Below are 22,339 nucleotides of genomic sequence, written 5' to 3' on the forward strand. Positions count from 1 at the left end.
TCCGTTCTCCTAAGTCTCAAAAGAAATGCAAATGTCAGGCAGGCAATGACTCTCCTCAGCCAAAAATCTAAGAATCTGAGTAGCCCAGCTACAGAAAACAGGACTGTCCAAAGATTGCAGCACACAGCACTGAATCTCTCTGCTGCCCCTTTAACTAGGTAAGGAGCTGGGCAGACCAGAAGTGGAAAAGAGGCAAGACATGGGAGGGGAAGACTCAAGGCAAGGCTGTCAGCAGAAGAAAGGGGAAGCTGCTGACACAACACCAGCAGGTTCTTGGCAAAGGGAGTAGGAGTCTTGAGCCTGGGAGCACAGAAGGCACAAAGAGGAAGGAAAGATCAGGTGGGTGCCTTTAGCACAGAAGAGATGGTCTGAAGTAAAGGAAGGGTAAAGAGCAGGGCTTGGGGCTTCGGTGGCGAGCTAGGAGAGGGAAGAACTAGGCAAGCTAGGTTCGGGGGGGCACTGGGTTATAAAAACCTTATAAACACAGAATAATGAAGAGAGTACACAAGCTTTGAGAGTAAGGGAGCCACGAGGAGGTGTCTGGATTAAAGGCAGACTCTGGGACTGTCAGGATCCAGGGGATCTTGACATAGGGTTAAGAAACTCATCCCAGGACGGTTGGAGACATTGGGGGGGTGAGTGAGGGTTCAGCATTGACTGTAACCTATCTTTCAGATACTGTCCCAACCTTTTCCAGTTCTAATTATGATTTATCATGTGCTCGTATATAGTAGTGGAAAGTAGTTTTGATCACTAAAGTAGCAAAAAATATATACAGCTAAGGATTCTTATCTACAGTGCAAATATATTCTGGAAAATATCGTAAAAATATTGAGCACAGGCACAGAGGCGTAGCAAGGTCAGGTGGTATCCGGCGGGGAAATTTTTTTGTCACCCCCCACACACATTGACAAGGGACGCAGGTGGCGCTGTGGGTTAAACCACAGAGCCTAGGGTTTGCTGATTGGAAGGTTGGCGGTTCGAATCCCCGTGACGGGGTGAGCTCCTGTTGCTCGGTCCCTGCTCCTGCCAACCTAGCAGCTCGAAAGCACGTCAAAGTGCAAGTAGATAAATAGGTACCACTCTGGCGGGAAGGTAAATGGCATTTCCATGCGCTGCTCTGGTTCGTCAGAAGCAGCTTAGTCATGCTGGCCACATGACTCGGAAGCTGTACGCCGGCTCCCTTGGCCAATAAAGCGAGATGAGCGCCGCAACCCCAGAGTCGGCCACGATTGGACCTAATGGCCAGGGGTCCCTTTACCTTTACCTTTTACACACATTGATGACTCAGGGTAGGCTTGGGAGTTGCAGGCAGGTGGCGTGCCGAATGTCACCTGCGGGTGCGTCGGCCACGACTCCCAAGCCTCCCCCGAGCTGTCAAAATGAAGGCAAAGCGGTGCAGCTCCCCCCTTCCCCCAATGGCTCAGGGTAGGCTTGGGAGTCGCGGATGAGTATTGAGGCAAATGTCACCCCCCTCAGCGATGACACCCAGGGCGGTCCATCGCCCCACATCCCCTCCCTATGCCTCTGCATATGCAAACTGAAAAATACTGTTCTAAATTTGTGCTAAAAAATGTCACTCTATTAATATCGCTGTTTTTAGTCTTCGTGTATCTTAAAGTAAAATTGTTGTGTAATTTTATCTTTTTTAAAGTCCCGTGGCCATCCAAATAAAATGTTATGGTTCTTTCCAGTTATAATTTTTTTTAAAAAAGATTTTTCAACTATAAACTGAGTTCAGCCACCTCTGCAGGTCATTCACAAAGAAATAATGGATCACATGTTGCTGCTTCCAGCAAGTAGTTCCAGTAAAACATATTAATATACTAAATGCATTGCTCTCCTCCAGAGATTCCACTTAACAGCAATTCAGAGAAGGAGCAGTCCACGCAATAACAACTGGAAAGGGAGGAAAAGCTCTGGCTCTTGTTTTGGAAAAGCAATTTTCACAGCTTTCTCACCATGGCCAACTGTGCATCACAAGCTCACAAACTCTCAATCGTGAGGGTGGGCAGAACATTGCGGCCACCTCTGAAACTTCTTTTGACATTGTAAATATTAAAGCATAAAGAACTGGAGAAAAGAAATGACCAAGAACTCATCTAAACCAGACTTTCTCAACATGGAGCTCTACAGATGTTGTAAGCTATATAGCCCCATCATACATCTGGAACATACCAGGTTGAAGAAGGCTGATCTAAACTTATATCCACACTGATATTTTCAATAGGCCAACTGGCATGATCTAGAGCAGAGGTTTGCAAACTGGGATCCAAGATTCATTCAGGTGATCTGCGGCATGTCTGTAAAATGCAATTAAAGATTATACAGCATCTAGCACAGCACATTCCAATTACTACAATGGGCAGAAAAGTGGTCCATATTACTGGAAAGGTCTGGGAACCACTGGTCTAGAACCACACAATGTAGTTCTATTAGTGAACCAGGTTTGACACTGCAAGCTGCTTGAATGGGAGACTTTACCTGGGCAAAAGAATAGCATCCACCGTAGTTAATGAACAAAACCATTCACCTCCTTTACAGACTGAGGCTTCATCCTATGCATACTTACCTGGGAGTAAGCCCCATTAAACACAGTGGGATTTACTTCTGACTAAACACACATGGGATTACAGTGCAGCCATCTTACATATTCTTGTAGAATGACTTAAATTGCTGCTGAAAGAAGTAATTATTTCCTCGGAGGATTAACATTTGTTAATATGGTCTCGGATGCAAAACCCTCATTTGCGTTCTCTCTTGAAACCACCCCATCCCTTAATATCCTTGAATAAGGGTGCTGCATTCTGCGTCATACTAGAGCAGATTGGATCAAAATGATTATTCTACAAAAGAACATTTCTGCCACACAATGGGAAAAGCAAAAGCAATTTAAGTTTTACGCATGCTTTCTGCCTAATTTGGTGTTGAGCAAACTACCTCCCAAGTGATGTTATTGCACTTCTAAATGTTATTAGCTACCATCTTCCAAACTGAATCTAACTGCCAGGTTCACATCAGCCTCAAAATCTTACTGACTTGGAGAGGATCTGCAAAGAGGAGTGGGACAAAATACCTCCTGAGATGTGTGCAAACCTGGTGGCCACCTACAAGAAACGTCTGACCTCTGTAATTGCCAACAAGGGTTTTGCCACCAAGTACTAAGGACAGATCGTGAAGCTGAGGCTCCAATACTTTGGCCACCTCATGAGACGAGAAGACTCCCTGGAAAAGACCCTGATGTTGGAAAAGATGGAGGGCACAAGGAGAAGGGGACGACAGAGGACGAGATGGTTGGACAGTGTTCTCGAAGCTACCAGCATGAATTTGACCAAGCAGTGGAAGACAGGAGTGCCTGGCGTGCTCTGGTCCATGGGGTCACGAAGAGTCGGACACGACTAAACGACTAAACAACAACAAGTAAGTCATCTTTTGCAAAGGGAACAAATACTTATTTCACTCATTATAATGCACATCAATCTCTGACTTTTAACTAGTTAAGTGCTGCAGAACCACCTCATCTATTTTCTTTGTCCACAATTAGGGAGTTTGTATATGCAAACTATAGAGAGAGCTAACACGAACACTGCTCAAATTGAAAGTCCCCCCCCCCCGATGGCGAGACAAGATGGGAGAGACATGCTTTTCTTTTCTGATTTTCAAGATCGGAACTCTTTCACCACATTGCCCTTGCCCTTTCCTTACCCATTTCACACAGTACACAACAAGGAGGCTGCAAATTATCAACCATTATTAGGGTACAAGGACCTGGCAGTGTGAACCAGCCCTGATCGACACAGTGATGACTAACAACACATTCATCTCACAGTTGTGCCTGTACTGACAACACTCTCAAATGTTCCGCTTTATGCATTAACAACTAAGCTCCCCAAATGGCCATGGCAAGAGATGGGCAGCCCATGAATCTTCCATTCAGCTTCCACAAGAATACACCATCTGGAGAGGCAATCTGAAGAAAGGAAAAGGCACAGCATAATCCAGATACAAAGCAGTCTGTGGGAAATTCTATGCCTGCAGAGATTTTGAGGCTTCTCGTTTTGAATGAAGCAATGGCCAGGCTTCTCCCAAGGACCCCTTCACATCTGCCATCAACCCTGACCATTGTCCATGTTGACTGGGGCTCAGTTCAACAACATCTGGAGGGCACCAGGTTGGGGAAGATTCAGTTCAACAGCCTGTTTCCAAAAGCCACTAGCCAAATGGGTCTGGGAAGTCCACAAGAACAGCCTGAAGGACATCGGCCCCTCCTGCTTTCTGCCACAATCCCACAACAACTGGCATTCAGAAGAATACTACTTCTGAAATCTGGAGGTCCCAGCTAGCAATCATGGCTGATGGTAATCAGAAGGCTTTCCTTTCATAAAGTTGTCTAATCTTTTAAATCCACCTAACCCCGTGACCACTGCCAACTCTTAGAACAAAGCCCTCCTAAAGCAGACCACCTTTCGTAGTTCAGCAACCTACATCCTACAGTGGCTAACCATGTAAGCCCCCAAACAGAAGCTGAATGCCATAGTCATCTCCTTCTGTTGCTTCCCTGGAATTCTGTGGCACATAGCCTCTGAACAATGGATGTTCCATGTAGCAATCATGACTTATACTCCATGAATTAGCCTAGTCCTCTTTTAAAGTCGTCTGAGCCAGTGGCCGTAACCATACCATGTGACAGTGAGTGCCATAAAATGTTACATATACACAATTACTTTCCAGAGCAACAGAAAATTTTCTCCATTATCAATGTGACAGCCCTCCAAATAGTCCTTCAGCCACCATATTGCCTCTCTCTTCAGAAGGCTAAACATAGCCAGTTCCTATCAAAGTAATTTGTAGGATGCCAGCATAAGATAGCACTGGAATCAATTCAGGGCCGGATTTAGGTTTGATGAGGCCCTAAGCTACTGAAGGTAATGGGGCCCTTTATATGTTCCGCTGTCCTTTGTCAACAACAAATTGTCACTGTTTTTTGTGTTGAATATATGCTATATGGTAATTTACGGACCTAATAGGTATCTAAAGCCATTTGCACATATTGCCATGCAACCAATCCGGGCAGAACGTAGGCACCCTACATACAGATATGAGCAAACTAGTGATATTTTAGGGAGCAGCCTAGCAGGCAGGGCCCATTACTTACATCATAGGAGCCTACACAACACAAAACACTGTTGATGTATGCAGGTTTTATTTTATTTGTTTTTTATCTTATATTTTGGAAATGTACATCCAGGTTTTTTTCCTTTAAGTTTTTGGGGGGCCTCCAAGAGAGTGGGGCCCTAAGCTATAGCTTGTTTAGCTTATACGTAAATCCGGCACTGTATAAATTGCTTGGAAGGCTCAGTTAACTTCCTCTCATAAAGGAGTACTAATTTATATTGAAGTTCATGTACTAGTTGAAGCACCAGTTCAAGTTTCCCCATGGCTGAGGTACTACTTTCCCAAGCAGTTGCTTGTGCAAGTTCAAAAAGGTTTAAGAAGAACAGTATTTGGAATCTTCCAAAACTACTTAGAGTACTTTGTAGGCCAACCAACCTCAGGCACTGGCCTTTGAGGTGGGGCACAATAATTTGGTTTAAAAAAGCACCACCTTCACAAGACATAACAAAGATCTGTTGCTTGGTGGAAGTCCAGGCATGTAGCAGTGGGTTATTTTTGTTTTGTTTTTTGGGGTTCAAGAGGATCTGCACAGAAACCTGCTCCTATTTCTGTAGCCACAGCTCCCTGTTCCTCACGGCAGAAGCTGGCCAATTTTTGCAATCAATCATTTTCACAGGAGAATGCTGCGACTGCAGCATCGGTGTGCCCAGATGCTCACCATGTATTCCCACATGGTGGGTTGCTGTTGTTGTTTTTAAAAGCACAAGCAAGTACTGAAATCCACAAGGACTATCTTTGTTGTACACCACCGACTGCTATCAGAGGGGAACATCATTCCTTGCTTTTGACTGATAAGCCTGCATCTATTATGACATCTTCCGAAATTGACACAACAGATTTCCACTTAAGATAAGAAAAGGGAAATTCAGGTGCATTGATTTCAGTGGGTCTATGCTGATTAGATCTAGCATCTGAATACAGCCAATGATGATCGCTTCGCAATGGCTGCCATAATGCATAGAGCAAAGTCAGTGTAACACTGCTCATGTGTCCAGTCAGTGCTGGATCAGATAAAAGTGCACTTAGTCAAAGATTCTCCCCCACCAACTGTATCCAGTCAAATGGGAGCTCCTACGCAGACTGTAAAGGTGATGGTGATAGCCCCCAGCAGCCGGCGTTCAGAGATATACACCTCCATATGTGAAGTTCTATTTAATTTGACATTCTTCTTTTTTTTTACAAAGCCTTTGAGACAACTATCTTGGACTCAAACTCTGCTGCAATGTACCCTAATTATGTGGAACTTAAATAGCCACATATTCTTCCCATTACTTAACTATGTCTTGATTTCTCCCTCTTTTGTCTACTCCAGTATAGTAGTTTGATATACTATTAAAAGATAATTCTATGGAAAAGAGAATTCCAACACCAGTTCACTGTTGGACCTCTGCAAATTGATCTAGATAGGTCACTACAGAAATAATTCCAATAGGAAAGAACCGACTCCTTGGAAAAACAGGGTCACTCTGTTACTACATTATTCGAGCTGGATAGAATTCAAAAAGTGCCCCAGAGGTCATGCGCTGCAAAGTCAAATGCTCCCAAGTTTGCTACGTAGGTCATCTGGCTTCGCTGAGAAGTTGGGAGATTAGCTGAAGAGTTGGTTTTATTTGAGAAGCCCAGCCTGGGATTAAATATGTTAAGGCAATTTTTCTGCAACAATGAATTAACTGTCCTGATCAGAGAGCTTAATTTTCTTTGAAAAGCAGCCAGATTAATGTACAGTGATTACAAGAAACTGGAGCCTGTCCAGCCCATGCCTAAAGAAATTAAGCAATGTCTCTTCATGTGTGCTTTGCTTTAAGAAAGACATTTTAATTTATTGCAGCTATGTTAATTGTTACAATTAAAGGCATAACATGTTTAGATATGCTTCTTCTTTTTCTTTGGTGATCACCCGTAGCAGACTAAGATTGTCTTCCATAAACACGGTTTTAACAAAGAGTCCGTGAGTGACTGTGGAGGCCAATTTTGGATCCACACGTCCTTCCACAGTGGGGACATTGGTTTCCAGGTGGGAGTTGATAACGGTGTGGATTTGCCAAGCATGCCTTCTTCCTAGCACGTTTTTCCCTTGTGTCATGAGTTCAAGTGTCTTCAAAGCTCATGATACCTTTGATAAAGGATGTTCTCCAACTGGAGCGTTTGCAGGCCAGTGTTTCCCAGTTGTCAGTGTTTATACTACATTTTTAAAGATTTGCCTTGAGACAGTCTTTAAACCTCTTTTGTTGACCACCAGCATTACGCTTTCCATTTTTAAGTTCAGAATAGAGTAGTTGCTTTGAAAGACAATCATCAGGCATCCGCACAACATGACCAGTCCAACAAAGTTGATGTTGAAGAATCATTGCTTCAACACTGGTGATCTTTGCTTCTTCCAGTACACTGGTATTAGTTCACCTGTCTTCCCAAGTGATGTGTGAAATTTTTCAGAGACACCGTTGATGGAATCTTTCGAGGAGTTGGAGATGGCATTTATAAGTGGCCCATGTTTCACACACATATAGTAAGGTTGGTAGTACAATAGCTTTGTAAACAAGCATTTTGGTTTCCCTGCAAATATCCCGGTCCTCAAACACTCTGCGCTTCATTTGGGGGAAAGCTGCACTCGCAGAGCTCAGGTGATTCTAGATTTTGGCATCAATGTTGGCCCTTGTGGAAAGATAACTGCCTAGGTAGGAGAAGTGATCGACGTTTTCCAACATTACACCACTGAGTTGGATTTGTGGCACTGCAGAGGGGTTATTTTGTACTTGTTGGTGAAGCATTTTCATTTTTTGGATGTTGAGTGATAGGCCAAGCTTTTCGTAAGCTTCTGCAAAGATAATTAGGATGGTTTGGAGGTCATCCTCTGAACGTGTGCACACTATGTTGTTATCAGCATACTGAAGCTCTATGATGGAAGTTACGGTAACCTTACTCTTTGCTTTCAGCCTGCTCAGACTGAAGAGCTTTCCATCTGTTCGATATATGATTTCTACGCCGGTGGGGAGTTTCCCATCAACAAACTGTAGGATCATGGCAATGAAAATACTGAATAGAGTTGGGACAATAACACAACCCTGTTTAACACCTGACCCCACTGTGAATGGTTCACTTTGAGAGCCATTGTTATCTTTGATTGTTGCTGTCATATTATCATGGAGGAACCAAATGATGTTTACAAATTTATCTGGGCAGCCAGTTTTCAGAAGGACAGTCCACAGGGCATTACGATTTACAGTGTCGAAAGCCTTAGTCAGGTCATCAGAATGTCTAAGCAATGTTTCTTATATAACGCACCTCCCCTCTTGGCAGTAAGCTTCGCCCCTCTGGAAAGATGAGAGCACACTGCAGGGCTGGACCTTAGCACCTCACGTGAAATCAACATGGACAGCAAATACTACCGAAAGATATAGTTGTACTGTAATTATGCAGCACTTTCTGCCACAAGCAACATGAAAATGAATTAATGAAGAGCAAGAATACTGCAGTCTTCTCCTGACAACCCCACTAAACTATGGATGATGGGGACAAAAATAATGACATTCCCAATCCAAAAAGCTTCATGCCATATAGATCTGAGCTCAGGGCCTTTGGAATTCAGATACAATGCAAAATTAGATTCCCAGCACAAAACACAAAAATCTCTCCTAAAACTATTTACTGTCTCCCTTTCTTAGGAAAAAAACAAACCCAGAGGGGTGGCCTCTCTTTATCCGGAAATGTGCATGCTTAGGAGTCAGTTCTTGCTGCAGAACATTTGGACATGGAGAACATGGGACATACAACTTGTCCACATGACATACTGTGACCCTGAAACAACATCAATCTCAGTGCTTTTCTCCTGTAAATTCGGGATTACCTGATACAGGTACAATCATGTAAGTTGGAGGAAATCAGGCTCAAACCACTCTATTTGGAGTCGCAGGCAATTTGTTTCAGTGTCTTTGTGTGAGTGGACACAATGCTTTCAATTCTTTTCCTGTCATGCTCAGAACTATTCCTGGTGCACTTCTGTATAGGGGAATATTTTTATTCTTTCGATACTTGGGATTTTGCCATTGCTTTCATTTATTTTCCTGCGTGCTAGTAGGGATGCACTAGGAACTTAGATGCTTGTGCCCGCACACACATATTTCTTTTGCACTCTCTGATTTGCACAAAATTAGAAAACTACACAAGCAAACTTACATCCGCCTTTGTGCTTTTGCGCACTCCTTGGGCAGGGGCACTTTAAACAGAAAAAAACAAGGTGAACATGCAGCTATTTTTGCGCATGCCCCGTTGGTACTTAATTGGTCTAAAGGAATCAACACATTAGAAGGCAGGGACAAAGATAAAAGGGAATATCTACTGGTATGAACAGGAATTTCAAAAGTTGCTCCACATAGACAAATTCAAATACATGCAGGTATGCACTAGTCTAGTTTTAATCCAAATGGAAAAAATGTGAATTAACAACTAAATAATGCTCAAATGTGAACAAGCCAATAGTTTCTTCTGCGTTCCGAGTCCAGTAGTAAATCAAAATAATCCCATGCACCTTGGCAGCAAATCGTAGCCAGTGAGCATGGGATGTGTACATTTTCCTGTTTCAGTTTGGGATAAAGAGGAACTTCACTTCTGGCTATGCTCAGAAACAAAATTTCCAGTTAAGCACTGCTTACTTCCACATTTTGCAAACCCCTTCTCCACTTGTTACTAAAGGCTTTTTCCCTCCCCTTGGAAATTGGGGGGGGGAGGGCTGGTAGGCGAGAGGAGTATTCCAACTATTTTTTATTAGCTTTCCTTAATAATACTAACCTCTCCAGGAAAAAAGAAAAAACACACTATTCCCCCCCCCCCAGTGCTCTTGGAAAACTGCAAAACCTAAAATGAAGGTTTTCAAGGTTAGTTGAGGGGTGTTTGCTCATCACTACACCAAAGATCAGAGTATACAGTGTTTATGCCACTTGAGGTTAAGAGCAGCTTATCAAACTCAGGAGTAAATGAAATGAAAAAAATTAATTTAACAACTCTGCAACGTAATTACTTCATCAGTTATTTTAATTGACATACCCTGACAGCACTTACATTTGCTCATTTAGCAATCACCTTCTGAACCAGAGTCACTAAAATCTATTAGTCTTTAAGTGCAGTGATTCCAGACTATACAGTATAAATTGTGCTGATGACCCTTATTGTAAGTTACAAGAGTTTTAAAAGGAACCTAAGCGTAAAGGGAAATGTATGATACCCATTAGACAACCTACTTAACAAGCCAAGTTGGAAACGTGTTTGCATACAAGAGAAGAACCACTTTGTGGTTTGTTTTCAATATATAAAGAATGCTACTCTTTAATACATTTAGAAAAGTTTAGAGAAACTGACAGGATTATCACACTCTTATGATGGATACAACTGCCCCATCAAATAAAAAAAAATTGCAAATCTCATCTTCTGGGCAATAATCCAGATTCGATGTTCAAATCAAATAAAGTGGAATAGTAATAAAAGCAATTATACTTTTGAGTATTAATCAAAGGGTATTTTTCACAGAGGCATGCCACATAAATATGGGCCACGATTCAAAGTGCTACTTAGTGTATACCTAAGGCACTTCTATGCACACACACAAAGAGGCAGTTGATTCCTCCATTTGGCTGCAGCTTTTTACACCACTGAATGCCACTCTGTGCCAAATTGAGGAACAGCTTTTGGGGGACAAAAGAACTGCAGTGGAGATGTGAGACAGGATCTACAATGTCTTCTGAATTCCTGCCAAATACAAAAAAAAATGTCTTTTCCGATCACAAATGCTGTTTTTGTTATTAAAACATTACTGCAAATAAACAGCATTGGAGAAGAAAACAACAACAACAACAACAACAACAACAACAACAACAACAACAACAACCACCTAGGATGAAAAGACACCCTGTTGCCGGTACATGGAAACAAATGATACTGAAATAAAACATGGTGATATGCACATCTTTATTAGTATGTCCATGGTAAAATAGTAACAGCGCCTAATGGTTGCACTGTAGTTGTACTCAATCCAGATAAACAAAAAACAATTTGCCAACCACCAAATTCCATGCACTATAACAACAAGCGTCAGATATACCACTGGAAGACTGCTGGAAGCAAAAAAACAATTAATGGCATGTAACTATTTCTGTTACAACAAAAACAATGAAGTGTCTTGCAGCACTTTATGGAAAAGCGAATTTCTTTATTATGGCATCAGCTTTTGTGAAATTTCACCAGCTGTATGATCATTTTTGTTAATTTATTATTACATTTATATCCCTCCCTTTCTCTCAAAGGAGCCCAGGGCAGCGAACCACACAGAACATAGCAATAAAAACATCTTAAAAAGTATTAAAAACAGATTTGAAAATCTTAAAGCTATTTTTAAAAATTATTCCAGTATGGATGCAGAATGGGAATTGGTGCAACTTTGGAAGACGAAGCTCTTTGGTGGGGTCAACAGAAACAGCACCTGTCTAATTGTCAAGAGGAGGCAATTCCCAAAAGCAGGTGCCACAACCCTAAAACCCTAATGCTTACATTGTTCAGAATGGACTGCCTGGCAAGATGGCATCATCCAAGAGTACTCACAATTCTTGTGCCACAACTCTCTCCATCACCTTTCCCAGAAAAATGGTATTTGTGGCTGAGCAACAACATCCCCACGCCCCCCCCCCCCACAAAATTGAATATGCCGTTGTTCTGAGGATACAGTTCAGGGATGTCTCCAGCTCTTCCATACCCTAAAAATCTAGAGGGCTGCTGAGAGCCCTGCCAAACTTGGCATTGCCATTGCCTGATTTATTCATGCATTATTATTGCCTGATTTATTCATTCATTGCCTGATTTATTCATGGTAGTAGCCTCAAGGCAGTAGAATGGCCCAGGTCTAAGTCACCAGATGATGATGATGATGAAGAAGAAGAGTTTGGATTTGATATCCTGCTTTATCACTACCCGAAGGAGTCTCAAAGCGGCTAACATTCTCCTTTCCCTTCCTCCCCCACAACAAACACTCTGTGAGGTGAGTGGGGCTGAGAGACTTCAGAGAAGTGTGACTGACCCAAGGTCACCCAGCAGCTGCATGTGGAGGAGCGAACCCGGTTCCCCAGATTAGAAGTCTATCACTCTTAACCACTACACCACACTGGCTCTCTGGAACTGGCATAGAACCATAGAATTGGAGAACTGGAAGGGACCGCAAGGGTAATCTAATCCAACCCTCTGCAATGCAGGAATCTTTTGCCCAATGTGGGGTTCAAACCCACAACCCCGAGATTGAGAATCTCAGACTCTACTGACTGAGCTATTCAAGCATGGTGGGCAAATGCTGATGCTAATCACCAGCACCCCCTTTTATTTTCAATATTCAGTTCAGTGCTGAGAAGGAAAGCACCAGGCAAAGCTGCAGTCCCCACCTTGATTTTTCCAGTCTCTGAACCCCACTGCGTTAGGATTCAGTGGCATTCTGAGTAAAGGAAGCCACTGTGTCATCCAGTCTCTACTCCAGGCCGCCTGGGTAAGCTTATTTTGCGTTGCCACTGGGAGAAGGTCCGGCGGGGTTGCCCAAGTTGCCCTCAAACCTGATGCTGGAACAGGAGCCTGAATAGTACTTTTGCACCAGTTAATGTTTATGAAAATTTATCATGCAAGTCCTCCCCTTCACTTCCTTTGGCTGCTGCTCTAAATCTTTTGCAGCGAAAGGCTTCTGAAGATTAGAAATTCAGAGTGGGCTGAATTATATTGCTGTTTTTATACCTGCAACACCTGCTCCTAGAATACATAGAAAGCAGCCCTTTGAAAAAGAGCTCACGTTTCATTCATTATCTATGGGAAGGAGGGAGAAACCTCTCCACTTACATGTGAAAGATTAAGAGGCAGCCAGTCCCTCCATCCCCTACAGAGGAAGCTATGATTTCTCTAACCAATGGTGTTTTAAATTTGATTAACAATTAGAAAGGTTTTTTTGGGGGGCGGGGTATGCTATTGGAATGCTGCTTGGGTTCATATAAGGTTTCACTGTCCATTTGCTTTCGCCAGAAAAGAACTGAAAAAGATAAAACGAACTAAATCTCGAAGAATTAACATATAATAAAGAAACAGTAAAGAAGAGAAGGCCCAGCATCCCAGCTTCTTTCCTTCACCTTCTCAACTGTAAAGAGACAAAATCTAGTCAAACTCTCTCTCTCTCTCTCTCTCTCTCACACACACACACACACACACACACACAGACACGGAGGGGGAGTCTGAATTATCAGTTCATACATTCATATGAAATAATGTCTTTATTGACTACTTAACAATCCAACAATATTTTTTTTCTGAATCAGTTACTGATCTGTAAGCCTCGCGTTTGGATTTACCCCTCAGCAAAAGCTTTTCTTTTGACACATCTCGCAATGTAACAAACATTTTCAATTAAACTCAGCTGGAAAAGTCACAGCTTTGTGGAACTGCCTAAACTTCTGAAACCGATGCTATTATTTCCAGTTTTTTGAAAAACACTTGAATGGCCACAAATAGGCATAAGTAATCGCAGTGGAATATGGTGCTTCAGAACAAAGAAATGCCATTAAAATATTTTACGGTTTAGTTTATTTCCATCCCATTTCAAATTGTGTTCGTTGCTGCTCTTAACGCTTGACCCGGAAGCTGCAGCTAGGGCAGAATGCTGCAGCACGATTGCTGACAGGAGTGAGGCCTTGCCAGCATTTAACACCTGTGGTCAGAGATCTGCACTGGCTGCTGATTTGCAAGTTCAAGGTGTTACTATTAGTATATAAAGCCCTTAATAACTTGGGAGCAGTTTACCTATGAGATCACCTTACCCTACATGTGCCCACTCAACTGCTTCAATCCGTGGAATTGGCACGACTACAGGCATCCCGTAATACCCATTCCATACTCAATCATTTAGAGTGGCGGCGCCTACACTTTGGAACTGCCTGCCTAGTGAGATCAAGCAGGCACCTTCAGTGTACCTTTTTTTTGGTGCCTGATAAAAACAAGCCTACCCAGACGTTGAGTTGAGGTGAATTTAAATCTGTTTTAGTATTTCAGCTTCTGTATGTTTAAAAGTAGGGTTGTGGGTTTTTCTCTCTTGATTTTACTGTTTCATCTTTTGTAAACTGCTTTGAGGTTTTTTGTTTTTTTTTAACAATCAAGCGGTGTATAAGTTTTATGAAATAAATAAATCAAATATTGCTTCAGAGAAAGAATTTGACAGGAAACCGGGGTGGGGAGAGACACAGATAGGATGGAACTGAGACAAGTCATGGTAGAAGATATTCAGCAAAAGGTGGCTCTCCCACTCACACCCCTTGCATGACATTTCCTTGAAAAGTCAATCCTGAGAGCTGGGAGACCATCTTGAATGGGATGACAGAACCTCTCAAAGAAGGTGCTTCTGCTCTATTTTTTTTTTTTTTTTTTTTGTCCACCTTTCCCCATGCAGTTCTCCATGCTTCAGTCCACCCTATTCAGGAATTCTCCCCCATCCTTCAGAGAGACCTTGGTGGAGCCCTGGGGGAGGGCAGCCAAGGGGGGAAGGGACTTTGGGGGAGGGCACATGGCAGGATGGACACCTTCCACAGATGTTTTTCTGGATCAAATGCCAAAATATTTGGCTCATTTTCAAGTCCACTAGTCAAGTTTCCAGTTAGCTGAATGACGAAGAAAAGTATAGGTGACAACTTTTAAGACACAGAAAACAATTATTTTACACCACACTTACTTCTCTGACGAATCGGAACATCTCCCAGCAATCTCCAAATCCCTTATGATGTCTGAACTTGAGCTGAAAAGTAAAACAAAATTTAACCTTAACGAGCAGTGTAGTACTTTTCAGATATTCCAATCGAGTAGGCAAAGAAGCCATGCTACAAACAGAAAGAAAGATGAAAACAACGATTATATCAGAATGTGGATCCAATATCAACAAAATGATCACAAACCGAGCTACTGTCCTAAGGCACTTTCAGTTTCTTCCAGATTTGCAGATCTATTTGTACTCTGCATACAAGCCATTGAGTTACAGAGTGTTGGACAAGGACTGGGAAGATCAGAGTACAAATCCATGTTCAGCCATGAAACTCACTGGGTGACCTTGGGCCAACAACTATTTTCAAGCATAACCTACGGTACAGGATTGGTTTGAGGATAACATGGAGCACATGTTGCGAGGAGAGACGGAAACCATGTATGCTGCTTTGAGTTCCTTGGCGAAAGTGCAGGGCATGAATAAATTCCACCTCTACCCTTCCTTTCCCATTAGTCACCCAAATGTATTGGGGAGTGGGATCTCTTATCTCTTCTAATAAACTTGAAATTTTGGGGTTCATATATTCACAGCTGCCAATGCAGATGCATTCAAATGGAGTGAACATTCCAAAAGATGTATTCTCCTAGGAGACCTAGAGTTTAATAGGTCCTGGGCCAACACAGTCAGCTTGCCCAAAAGAGGTTGCTTCAGAACCGACAAGAGTCTCCCCTAGCTCTATATTTGGATCCAATACCCGACTGCTGTTCGATAGCCAAGGTTAGCCAGGCATCTTTTTCAGAAGGCATGGTTTCTTACAATGCAGAAAATGAACACCTGGTTAGAAACTGGTCCAATCTGACAGAAGTCATGCAGAGTTTGTTGGATGATGCACAAGTGAAAAAACTATCCAACATTCAGAGCAGTAATAACAAACTATGTTCTGTAATTCCAACAGTTGAAGCTTTTGGCCCATAGTCACATGGGAATTTACCCTAGGGGGCTTCCTTGGCTGTTGGTTGGGTGGAGGCGCTGGTGAGTGCAACTTTTGGCAAGGGCAGCCAAAAATTGTAGATCCTTTAAGAAAAGTATGGATTCACTTAAGACATGCACACTGAACTAAAATAGCCAAAGATTGTCGTATTAACATTTATACCATTACATAGGCTTAGTAAAAGTGTAAAAAACAACAACAACCACACAACCCCAAACCAAACCATGTGAAGGGGAAAAGGAGACATCGACATACAATACCCTAAAAGGTTTTTTGCTCAGCATGTCTCCCCTGTATCATTTGTATAACCTAGTGGAAATATGTAAGCATACCACAGTTAGTTGATGCAAAGATTAAAAATTAAAATTATTAATAATTTCAAACACAAAAGAGGAGAAATGAACAACTCCTCATTTAGGAATCAATGTGATATCAAATCTAGAGCTGTTGCAATGCAATTCATAAGGGGGGAAATCTAGCTTCCATGTGGAGCAAAAAGTATGCAAAGATCCTTGGCAGCATCCACAATTTCCAAATTTGAACCACATCCATCTAAAGCATTCATATAAAGCTGGGAGGGCTTGTAAACTGAGCTTCAGAAACCTAAAATGGTAGGCAAAAGCTTCCAAGCAAGCACTCAGAATGAAACGCTCCACTCCCCTTTTTCTTTGGCGCGCATATCTAATAATTAATTTGCCTTTAAAAATAAACACAGCTAAAATTTGCAAAGCTTTTGAGAATATGTAATATGTTCCAGAAAATCCTACAAACTGGCAATGAACATTTGCAATAGAGTATCTAAAACTGCATGAAAACTCTAATTTATCATTTGTCCAGGTGGGGATACAGGAGTATCATACACAGGTGCAGAAATGGACTCTGCCTTTCTCAAGACATTCTGCCTGCAGCAATATACTTTTTAATCTAACTATCCAAGCAGAAGAAAGAGCTAAGTTGCCTCTTCTGATCCAAACTCTTCCTGCTCTGACACAGCAGGCCACTGTGACAGAATCCACAACAATGGCCAGAGAAAAAAAAGTATCACTTTTAAAAACTGATGTTAAACTTTTGAGTCCTCAGGTGTGGAGACTGATATTAGGAATAAGTTGCATATTTTTGACAGAAGACCAGCAATTTCGCATATGTCTTCTTTAAGAACCCTTGGGTGGATGCCATTCAGATTGAGCGATTTGTCAGTTTTATTGTCTAGTAGGCCTAGAACTTGTTGCCACTATTTGTCTCAGTTTCTCAGACTCCATTACTGCACAAGTTAGTTCAGGCACAGAGATCTGCCCAATAGTTTCCGCTGTGAATACAGATGCAAATAATCAATTCAGTTCCATACTGTTCCTTTGGAACGTCTTTAGACTCCCTTATCATTCAAAGCTTCAACAGGTTCACAGGCCTATTAATGCATTGTATGTAGTTGGCCTTTATATTTTTAACAATGTGCTCCTCAAACTGTTAGCATCTGTTATTGACTGTTTGATTTTCCATATGTAAAAAGCAACGCATATGTTTAAGTTAAGCGCCCATGTTTCAGTGTAGCATAACAAATCATAGTAGCTAAGACAAGAATTATGTTCAAATAAATAAGCTGCATATTTACAGTGACAACTCACTCATGGAACAGAGGGGAAATGAATTGGATTGGTACTGTCCAATAAATTCAAATGTTAATCTGGAGCTGGTTAAGCAACAGAGGATGCTATTGCATTCTTGAAAGAATGCTTAATTTGCCATGTCCTCAAACTCCCATCACAAGGGAGCATACATAAAACGAAGGGCAGGAGATAATAGCTGTTTCTATCTCAGCTCCACACAAATAGGTTACTTAAGGTCTTCATGTATTTCTGGCAGACCAACTGAAGCAGAAATGAAAAATGTGGGTTGCTTTAAAAGCTCAGTTAAAAGTGATGTAACTGGATGGCCCCATCGGGTGGGTAACTGCAAATACTTTCAGGTGCCTTATTCAGGTGTATTTTGCAAGCTATTCAGCTAGAGGACAACTGAGAGACAGTCCTGCTGACAAGGTGGGACTAGAAAGCATATTGGTCTGGGTCAGTATAAACTAGGATCCTTCCAAATTTATGCATTAAGGTGAACAGGTAAAACTTCAAGTTTACAAAGCTTTGATAAAGAGAGTAAATTAACTTTCTATCTGCCCATCCATGTTGGAAAGGTACTGACCATTCTGGAGTGGCTTATGGAATGAGATTAAGGAATTCATTACATACAGTTACTGTCATAACCCCCCCCCCCATGTTTCCATTACATGGGGCTGGAAAGGAATTCTAGTCTGGGATACATGCCCTCCGGACTTTTTTTATAATATCATTGTGCACACCCAACTCTCACATTTTGTTGCCATTTAGGATGGGAGTGCTACAAATCCAACCCTGACTCCAATTTCAGAAATAAAAATGGCCAAAAGCTGTGCCATCCAACCACCTGTGTCATTCAGTGCAGCATGCCTGGATGCATTCAATAAACAGCATGCTTTTTTGATGGCTGTGCCTCTTGAGAATATGTTTGTGACTAGAATCGGTTCCAGCTGACTAATGCCTGGAAAGCCAGAGTGATGCAGTCGTTCGTTTAGCTTATATCTTTGGGTTGATTCACTCATCGCAAAGGGAAAAGGTTTACTGGTCCTCCTTGCTGCATCAAAAGCCTGCCTACATTTGTAAAATCATAGGCCTGAAAATATCCCTGTAAAATATCCCTGTAAAATATCCGAAGGTAACTGGGCAACTGCGACTTAAGATGTGCATGAGAAAGGTCAGCAAAGATGGGACTGATGTGCCAGATTTGCAGCAAGGACAGGTGTGCTTTCACTCTGCTTCATACATGGGCTGGATTAGTCCCAAAACAACATCCAAACTGAGTTACTCATGGGTTTGGGCAGGAGACATCCATGTCACGAAGTTCACTAAGCGACTCTGGGTATGCCACCAAACCTCAGTCTTGATGTATGTCTCTGCCTCTCCCTGATTTAACCCTTCATGTGTTCAGGATACAGTGGTACCTCAGGTTAAGTACTTAATTTGTTCCGGAGGTCCATTCTTAACCTGAAACTGTTCTTAACCTGAAGCATCACTTTAGCTAATGGGGCCTCCTGCTGCTGCTGCACTGTCAGAGCATGATTTCTGTTCTCATCCTGAAGCAAAGTTCTTAACCTGAAGCACTATTTCTGGGTTAGCGGAGTGTGTAACCTGAAGCGTCTGTAACCTGAAGCGTATGTAACCTGAGGTTCCACTGTAATGCCTGAACAAGGCTAGGGAGAAATCTAGTTCAGAATTTGTTTATCCTGGAAGTTAACAACTTTTTAAGCCCTGGAAGTTTTTGATATGTGTAGAATTCACCGCCATAAAACTGGGAATAACACCAATAACAGAGCATAGTAGTTCAGGTGCTACAAACTCCAGGTCCTTTCCAAAAGAAAGAAGAAAGAACATTTATTGTTCAAGGACATGTTTTTAGAAACAATGGTCACATCCAAGACACACTGCGGTTCCCTCTTTCAACAGAAAGACAAGCAAAAATGGGTTTGAGATAAAAATACCTTTTTGCTGCCCTCTCTCTTCTCCCTTCAGAATGAAGTTTCTTAGGGCTTTGCCTCTGACCTTGGCTGGCAGCAACCTATATAGATAAATCTGTCTAATAGCTTTGCTGACCCATAGAGACAGCTTGCAATTTATGAGAAGCTGGATTAACTTGTTCATAAATGACCTGGAGTAAGGTGTGGGGTGGCAAAGTTTGCTAATGAAACGAAATTGTTCAGGGTCATGAAAACAAAAAGATTGTGAAGAGACTCCTCCAAATTGATTAAATGGGTGTTCAAATGGCAAATACAGTTGAATGTAAACAAGCGTTAAGCAATGCATGTTGGGTCAAAAAAAAAAAAGAATCTTATTTTCAGTTTAATGCTCACAGAGTCTGAACTGGCGGTGACACACCAGGAATATGATCTTGGGGACAGGTCAGTGGAGGTATTGACCCAGTGTATGGCAGCTGTGAAAAAGGCATATTCTATACCAGGGATCATTAAGAAAGGAATTGAAAATAAAACTGCTGATATCAGAATGCCTTTATAAAAATCTGTGGTGCGACCGCATTTGGAATAGTGAGTATGATTCTGGTCACCTTGCCTCAAAAATATATTGTAGAGTTAGAAAAGGTCCAGAAAAGAGCAACCAAAATGATCAAGGGTATGGAGCCTACGAGAAAGGTTATAGCATTTGGGACATTTTTTTAGTTTAGAGAAAAGATGAGCCAAGAGGTAAATCTTGTAAATTTGTAAAATTATGCATGGCTTGGAGAAAAGTTTTCTCCTGCTCACCAGAACATGTGACATCCAACTAAGATGCGGGAAGATTTCAGACAGGTAGGACAGGTAGAGCCAGTGTGGTGTAGTGGTTAAGAGCGGTAGTCACATAATCTGGGGAACCGGGTTCGCGTCTCCGCTCCTCCACATGCAGCTGCTGGGTGACCTTGGGCCAGTCACACTTCTTTGAAGTCTCTCAGCCCCACTCACCTCACAGAGTGTTTGTTGTGGGGGAGGAAGGGAAAGGAGAATGTTAGCCGCTTTGAGACTCCTTAAAGGGAGTGAAAGGCGGGAGATCAAATCCAAACTCTTCTTCTTCTTCTTCACACGGTGTTTGGTTGGAACTTGCTCCCACCAGAGGCAGCAATGGCCACCAACTTTAATAGAGGATTAGACAAATTACTGAAGAGCAAAGCCATGAATGGCTACTAGACACAACAGCTATGTTCCACCTCCACTGTCAGAGGCAGTATGCCTATGAAGACCAGATGCTGGGAACTGCAGGTGGGCAGAGTGCTTTTGCGTCCATGTTCTGCTTGAGGGCTTCTTCCCACAGGTATCTGTTTGGTCACTGTGAGAACAGGATGTTTGACTGCTTCAGGAGGCTCTTCCTATGTTCTTCTATTCACGAGATAAAGCTTTTCTTAAAAAAACCACTTCCACCTGATTATCTCAGGCATGACTAAGACTGCAAAATTAATTGGAGTACAGCTGGAAATTTTCACATGGATTCTTTTAAAACCGAAACGGCAAGCGTTAACAACCTGTATCCTGAAGTGAAGACCTGAAGCAGGTAGATAAGATAAATGAGCCATGATTTTTGACAATGGGAGCAAGGATACAGTTTAGGAGGCAATTTATTAACTGCTAGGGTATTGGGTTTTTTTAAAATGAAAGTCTGGTTCAAATAACCAGCTACTTTTAAAAACTAGCTTTTAAAAATATTTAATTATCTCTCCACTACATACTTCTCATCATGTGTGTGTGTGTGTGTGTATAGTGTGTGTGTTTTCTCTCACACACAATCATATGTGTGTGTGTGTGTGTGTGTGTGTGTGTGTGTGTTGTGTGTGTGTGTGTGTGTGTGTGTTTTCTCTCACACACAAACATCTCTCTAAAAAAAATATAAATCTGTGTCCTATATTGGAAATACAACTGCCTATTTTGCCTTGTCAGCAGATACAGTAGATGTAATTTTGACCTCAACTGCAGAAACCTAGATTAAATTTCACATTCATCACTTAAAAACAGATTATTTAAGACATCCCAGCCCCATCTATATGATAGCTATGAAAAAGATGCCTTTTTTTTACACCACTAATAAAAGTTCTTTTCTGTCAGATACCTTCTATCGATCAAAGCATTATCTCTCCCATACATTTCATTTCCTAGAATTGCTTCAACTCTCAATAAATACCTTCTATATTTAAAAAATGCTAGGTGATTCAAAGTTAATCAAATACACGAAGAACACATAACTGTCTTTGCTATCTAATACTTCATGAAAGTTTTAACATTCTATAAAAAGAATCTTGGGATTTGAACAATTTTCAGCTTCTCACATGCCAGAAAGTGATAGTACCCAATTTTCAATTAAGTTGGGAAGCCTGAGGAATCTATCATTACCAACTTTTTTGAAATCTTATTTCCAATTATACTTCTCTTACAAAAAAATAATATTTTAAACAGCAAGCCTAGGTAGAGCGTACTTGATATTTTTAAGCAGCAGATTTTTATGACTGGCTGTAGCAACGTCTCTCAGCAAGACAAAGGAAGGATTTCAACATTGTGTTCTTCTGATTGCTGCATCAGGACAAGCACTTGAGCTAGTGCGCTGGGTTAACTGAACCAGGGCCCAATGGTGTTGACTGGCCATCAAAAGTCATATTGCAAACTTGTGATTTCTGTTTGCATTTACACTAACTTCTCATTTCTCAATGAGATTTAAATCCTGTCTAGCCGCCCCCAAAGAGACCTCAGTATTGCTTGCAACATACCAAGAAAAACATATAGCGATAAATTATCCACAATAAGATTGAGGGCACAAGGAGAAGGGGACGACAGAGGACGAGATGGTTGGACAGTGTTCTCG

General features: G+C 41.8%; 1 protein-coding gene across 4 annotated transcripts in view; it reads right to left on the minus strand.

Moving 5' to 3' along the window:
• RAD18 (RAD18 E3 ubiquitin protein ligase) overlaps positions 1-22,339 on the minus strand; it is a 113,440-nt gene that overhangs the window by 15,267 nt on the left and 75,834 nt on the right. For 3 of the 4 annotated variants that reach the window (XM_083601783.1, XM_083601785.1, XM_083601786.1), the window contains one exon: positions 14,906-14,968. The exons of the other annotated variant lie outside the window; for it this stretch is intronic. In XM_083601783.1, the coding sequence (XP_083457909.1) occupies positions 14,906-14,968 (63 nt within the window). The remainder of the gene's footprint in view (positions 1-14,905; positions 14,969-22,339) is intronic. 4 annotated transcript variants of the gene reach the window in all.

This window comes from Podarcis filfolensis (assembly GCF_964270895.1).
Source record: "Podarcis filfolensis genome assembly, chromosome: 2".
Taxonomy (NCBI): Eukaryota; Metazoa; Chordata; class Lepidosauria; order Squamata; family Lacertidae; genus Podarcis; species Podarcis filfolensis.